Consider the following 6,000-nt stretch of genomic DNA (forward strand, 5'->3'; position numbering starts at 1 on the left):
GGATATTTTTTCTCTTTAGCAGCCTCTGCTTTGGCTCATGTGTCAGGCAGAGCTGAGGAAGGCCAAACTCCAAGAGTGAGTGGTCTCAGTGGGAACTTCTCAGCATTTAATGGCTTTGGCCATATTCAGAAGGGTGGAAAAGTTTGAGGAAAGCTTTTCACTGGGGAGATTAGGCTGGAGAGAGTGTTTGGTTTCCCATGTTGGACTCAGCATAGGAAGGGGCTTGGGAAGTTAATGAGTACACGGAGATGATGTTTGGACGGCACTTCTCCTGGAGGAACATCTGTCTCTGGATTGGTTCACACCTTTTCTGAAATGGAAGGGGTCATCTGGCCATCTCTAGTTGATCTACTACTGCTTTTGGCTAGAATCACAGCAACCAGTCTGTGAGAATTGAGGGGGTATAAGTCACATGTTGTCCATCTTCTCTGGCCCCAAACTCCCATTTCTCCTTTTGTGATGGACAAATAATTGTCCCAGAGAGTCCAGTGTGCTGTGAAATGGCAATCCATGTGATGTGATTTGATCAACACTTAGAAGTCCTCCATATTCATCAGCTCATACTTCTGCCATTGTCTCTTCCTTTAGTTGAAGAGGTCCATTGCCCAGTTAACGCTGCAGGGCATAAGCATTTATCATGTGACACACTCAACCACACCAACAATTGTAAAGCATTTCTTAGTGTGCAGAACACATACACAGTCGACTATCGTTTCATTTGATCTGAACTTCAGAACAGGCATGGGAGGTAGGTAGGTAGGTTGCTCATTCACCCTGGAAGTGAGAAAATGAAATCTTATCAAGGCCAGAGTCTCCTTTATAGTTGCTGAACTGGGTTTCTTGATTTGGTAGCTGATACCACATTAATTGGTAGTTCAGACGGTAAAGAATCTGTCTGCAATGCCGGTAACCCAGGTTTGATCTCTGGGTCGGGGAGATCCCTGGAGAAGGAAATGGCTATCCACTCTGGCATTCTTGCCTGGAGAATCCCATGGATAGAAGAGCCTGATGGGCTACAGTCCATGGGGTCCCAAAGAGTCAGACAGAAATGAGTGACTTTACTACTACTACCGCATTAATTGTCTCATCATAAAAGTGGTTGTCTAGAGGGTAGGATGGAGTGAGAGGTGGGTGGAAGGCTCAGGAGGGAGGGGACATACTTATATCTATTTCTGATTCATGTTGATGTATGGCGGAGGCCAACACAATGTTGTAAAGCAATCATCCCCCAATTAAAAGTAAATAAAAAGAAAAGCAGTTATGAAATTGCTGAAAGTTGGTGTCTGAAAGGACTTTAGAGGTAATTTTGTAGGCTAGCCTCCTCCATACCCTCTTCTTTCTTCTTCATCTTTTTTATAAATGAGAGAATTAACTGGAGAGTAATGAGAGTAAGTAATTAGGCTAGCTCATGCAGACCTCGGTTTTCCACGGGTGTTTGGATTGCCTTTGATCTGGCAGTGTTGCTGCAATCTGTTCTCTCGATTCATGTGGTTTTGTTTGCTATTGCAGCTGGTGGACTTCAGGGAGGTGGTTTCTCAGATGCTGGGCTTGAACATGATGAGTCTTGCTCTTCCTGACTATGAAATCATCAAATGTCTGGAAAGACTGATCCATGCACACCAGCATCACTTTGTCACCTGTGCCTGCCTCAAAGATGTGACTGCAAAGCAAGATAGGCCCCCACAGGGCCACTTACAACTTCCTCACTGAACACTGTATCTCTTGAGGGAGGTGGAGATGGTGAGAGAGAGATAGGACACAATTCTCAATTTCATAAATTCCCCAATCCTTTGAAATTTGATCAGGGTGTGACTGTTGCACTCTCTGATGATACTGCAAGAATCCATCATGGACAAAAAAGGATCTTAAGAGTGCCATCCTCAGCTAAGTGTTTGGCACTATAAACAACTATTACTTTATTTGCTAGCACTTTGGGACTCAAGACAAATTTTACTAGATTGAGTATCTAGATCTGGAAATGATGGTAGGGAATGAACATTTATGTGGTATCTATTATGAGTCAGGGATTCTACTACCCATTTTAATTCTTGTAAAAATAATGTGGAGAAACTGTAATGTTTTTATTTTATAACCTCTCTGAGGCTCAGAGAGGTGATCTTGGTTACCTGCCTATGATTGCAGTTAATTACTGACAGAACCAGAATAAATGCTACACTGGCTCTGTATCCAAGGCCGCACCTTTTCTGTTATTTCAGTCTTTCTGTTTCTCTTGAACTCCTGTGATTCTGGTGAAAATTACCTGTACCACAAAGGAAGGAAAACATCCTTACAATCAAGGATTGAAGCCCAAAAGTGACTGAGATTTATAAGTGTAACCCATATGATTTCTTTAAAAAGCCATATACCTAATTATTTGAGTGAAACACACTTAAGTCTGAGGTCCTGTAAAAAAAAAAAGTACCTCTTTTAAATGTTGCAACCATTGTGGTAATCTTTAATGTTTGAACAGAGCTGAGCTCTGTACTTGAAAAGTAAAAACTTTAACATAAAATACCTATAAGATAAAGAAAATCTATACAGTTTATTCACCAATATATCAAATGTAAGGGGCTTTGCTGGTGGTTCAGATGGTAAAGAATCTGCCTACTATGCAGGAGACCCAGTTTTGATCCTTGGGTGGGGAAGATCCCCTGGAGAAGGAAATGGCAACCCACTCCAGTAATTCTTGCCTGGAGAATTCCATGGACAGAAGAGCCTAGTGGGCTGCAGTCCATGGGGTCGCAAAGAGTCGGACACAACTGAGTGACTTTCACTTTACTTTTACTTTATATCAAATGTACTGACAACAGGGCTAACGTTTTCAAGATGGAGATTATATAGTGCATTTCTATTATTTTATGTCTTCCTTTTAAATTTCTGCTTCACAAATATTTTCCAGGAAACCATATTCTTATCTTCCCAAGAAAAACATGTTTCTCTTTGGGCAATATTCTTATTTCTTTCCTCCAAAAAAAATTTTTTTTTTTTACAATCCCTCAACAAAGCATGAGTGTCTAATTAAAGGAGAAGGAAGAAAATAGACTCTACCCAAACATTAAGAGAAAATGAAGACTCTAGAAGAAAGGAAATGAGTTTCACACAGATTGGATGACAGCTGACGTAGAGGGATCATGACCAAGGGACTCTGCTGGGAGATGGGTCATCTCTGCCTGGCTTTTCCCATCACATGCATTTGCTATTACACAGCCCTGACTGAGGACATGGACCAGCTCTGCACACTGGGGGAGGTAGCTGTGTATTCTCCCAGGGGAAAGTCTGAGGTCTCTGGAGATCCTTCACGTCTCCAGAGGTGCAGTAGCTGCTGCTCTGGACCACGTTCACCTCAGTGGAGAGGGCGACTTCACTCTTTGGGTCCCTGGGGGATGGAAGTGCTGAGTGGTTCTGCTCCAACCAGCCCACAGAACACGGTCTACTGGGGGGTATGAGGGGCAGGTCCAGGGCAGGGGGAGATCAGTTTCTGTACATTCACTCTGTTATCATTTTCCAAATACACGCTTTGATGAACTTCATTTATTTTCTCTGTACGTTTCCTTTCTACACTCTTCAAAGGTTACTTTTAACAACATCACTTAACTGTGTCATAATATTATTTTTCTATTTTGATTTATTAATTTTATTCATTAATTCTATTTCTATGCTCATATAAGGGATTAAAAAGGGTCTGGAGTGGTTAGTACTGTACTTTCTCTTTATCATACAGAATTATATTCCATTTATCCAAAGAGACATTTATATAATATTTCCAATATATAACTCAAGCACAGATGCAATCATCTTTAATACACATAGAGAGATTTAAAACCTTGAATATAATCTTTAGGAATTTCTGGTGGAAAGACTACGTCTACATGGGATAAGGAAAATAAATTCTGCCTGTGTACATATGTCCACAGGCACAGTAAGTGTGTGTCATTTGGACACATTGACAACCCTTTAGTAAAGCTATCACCCTCCTTCTTGAAGCGCTAGCTTGTTGTCCTCTTTCCCTCTGTGGCTTCATTCCAGAGCTGGCAGGCCAGCTTCATAAAATTTGTGTTAGATTTTGTTCTTTGGTAATATCCATGTATATTTTATGTTGTCCAATAAAATGCATTAGTGTGATGTGATTTTCTAAACAGAGTGTTAAAATATTTAACATGAACTATTCTACTGAATCACTTGAGTGATCATTGCTACTGAGGTTGTTATTCCGATCATTGTCTGAGGCATTTGAATATATGCATGGAATATCTCAATTAAGAAAAATAAATTTAAACCTGATCCATCTAAATTTCCAGTTTTACTTTGTCTTTCAGATGAACTGTGAGTGATTCAAGGACAAAGAGTGGTAGGTGGAAAAGCTGGTAAAGAATGTCTATGTTATTCAATAGTACTGGAGTGGATTGCCTTCTCCAGGGGATCTTCCTGACCCAGGGATCAAACCTGGGTCTCCCACATTGTAGACAGATGCTTTACCGTCTGAGCCACTGGGGAAGTCCCGTAGTCATATTTAGGACTTAGAAATGGAGCCTAATTTTCACTGGGGAAGCATCTCATGGTTACATAACCTTTGACTGAGAAGGCTCCACCCGCTTTACCCAGCAGCGATCTTATCTCCATTATCACAAACCCCATTAACTTCTCTTCAGCAAGTGGGGTCTGGATGTTTCCCTTTCCCCTCTGCAAGCTCCACCCTATTCTTCTTTCGCCTTTGTATAAAAAGCATCATTCTTTTGAGGCTCCTGCTAACATATAACTTTCTATCCTTATAGCAGCTACCTACTAACATCTTTTCTATTCTTCCTACCTACGACCGTCAAAATGGTTCAGAGGTGTCTTTTCCAGTCCCATCAAGTACTGTCTTTGTCTTAGATGACTTTCAAGTCTGTAAAGCAAACCGGTGCAATATTCTATCTTTAGTTTCTCGGCCATCTCAGCTCTCATATCTTTACCTTCTTCGTTTCATCTACTCACTTCCTAGACTGAAGATTAAAGCAGTGACAAAGATTCCTCCTGTGATGCAGGAACTGCAGGAGACCCTGGTTTGATCCCTGGGTTGGGAAGACCTTCCCTGGAGAAAGAAATGGCAACCAACTGCAGTATTCTTGCCTGGGAAATCCCATGGACAGAGGAGCCTGGTGGGGCTACAGTCCATAGGGTCACAAGGAGTTGGATACGACTGAGGCAACTGAGCACAGTGTTATTTTTAATGTAGACTACCTTAAACAGGGGCTTCCCCAGCAGCTCAGTGGTAAGGAATATACAATGCAGGAGCCACAGGACATGTGGATTCTATCCCTGGGTTGGGAAGATTCCCTGGAGGAGGGCACGGCAACCCACTTCAGTATTCTTGCCTGGAGAATCCCACGCACAGAGGAGCCTGGAGGGCTATAGTCCATGGGGTTACAAAGAGTTGGACTCTACTTAAGTGACTTAGCATGGCATGGCACCTTAAGCAGAAAGATTTGGGGGAGCCCCGTGGAAAGATCCAGGGTTAGACTAGCTTCAGCATGGCTAGATCCAGGGATTGAACATTGTTTTCTGATTCTTTTTGCTTTTATCCATCTTTTGTCTATGCTTGATTTGTTTGTCTTTGTACGTTGGACTTACTTGCTCCTTCTGGAGATGGTTTCTCTAGGCTGCCAAGAAAGATGCTCATAAGCAGTTACAAGATCTTCATAAGTTAGAAACGGAGCTGAGAAAGAGAGATTTGCCTCTAACATTCATGGAAGAAATCTCAGGAAATGGTCTGATCATCTCTTCTTAGTCATATACCCACCCCTGAGTCAATCACTGTAGCTAGAAGGATGAGCTCACTGACTTTCACCCATGCCAACCCCTGCAGTGAGGGTGGGGTGAAGCTCCAGGGTAATCTGTTCAATAAGAACCACATGTAAAAATAGAAAGCTCCCCCGAGAAAGAGAACCTGGAAGGACAGACAGCACAATCTATTGCACATGGCCAAATTGAGGACCTTCTAATCACCTAGAACTTCTCCAC

The 6,000-nt window shown here is 42.0% G+C and overlaps 1 protein-coding gene across 4 annotated transcripts in view; it reads left to right on the forward strand.

The window, feature by feature from the left end:
* CCDC170 (coiled-coil domain containing 170) overlaps window positions 1–4,291 on the forward strand; it is a 95,161-nt gene extending 90,870 nt beyond the window's left edge. For all 4 annotated transcript variants that reach the window (XM_027972606.3, XM_042253632.2, XM_042253633.2 and 1 more), the window contains one exon: window positions 1,510–4,291. In XM_027972606.3, coding sequence (XP_027828407.2) covers window positions 1,510–1,710 — 201 coding nt within the window. In that variant the 3' untranslated portion in view covers window positions 1,711–4,291. The remainder of the gene's footprint in view (window positions 1–1,509) is intronic.
* Window positions 4,292–6,000: the final 1,709 nt, after the last annotated feature.

This window comes from Ovis aries, chromosome 8 (assembly GCF_016772045.2).
Source record: "Ovis aries strain OAR_USU_Benz2616 breed Rambouillet chromosome 8, ARS-UI_Ramb_v3.0, whole genome shotgun sequence".
Taxonomy (NCBI): Eukaryota; Metazoa; Chordata; class Mammalia; order Artiodactyla; family Bovidae; genus Ovis; species Ovis aries.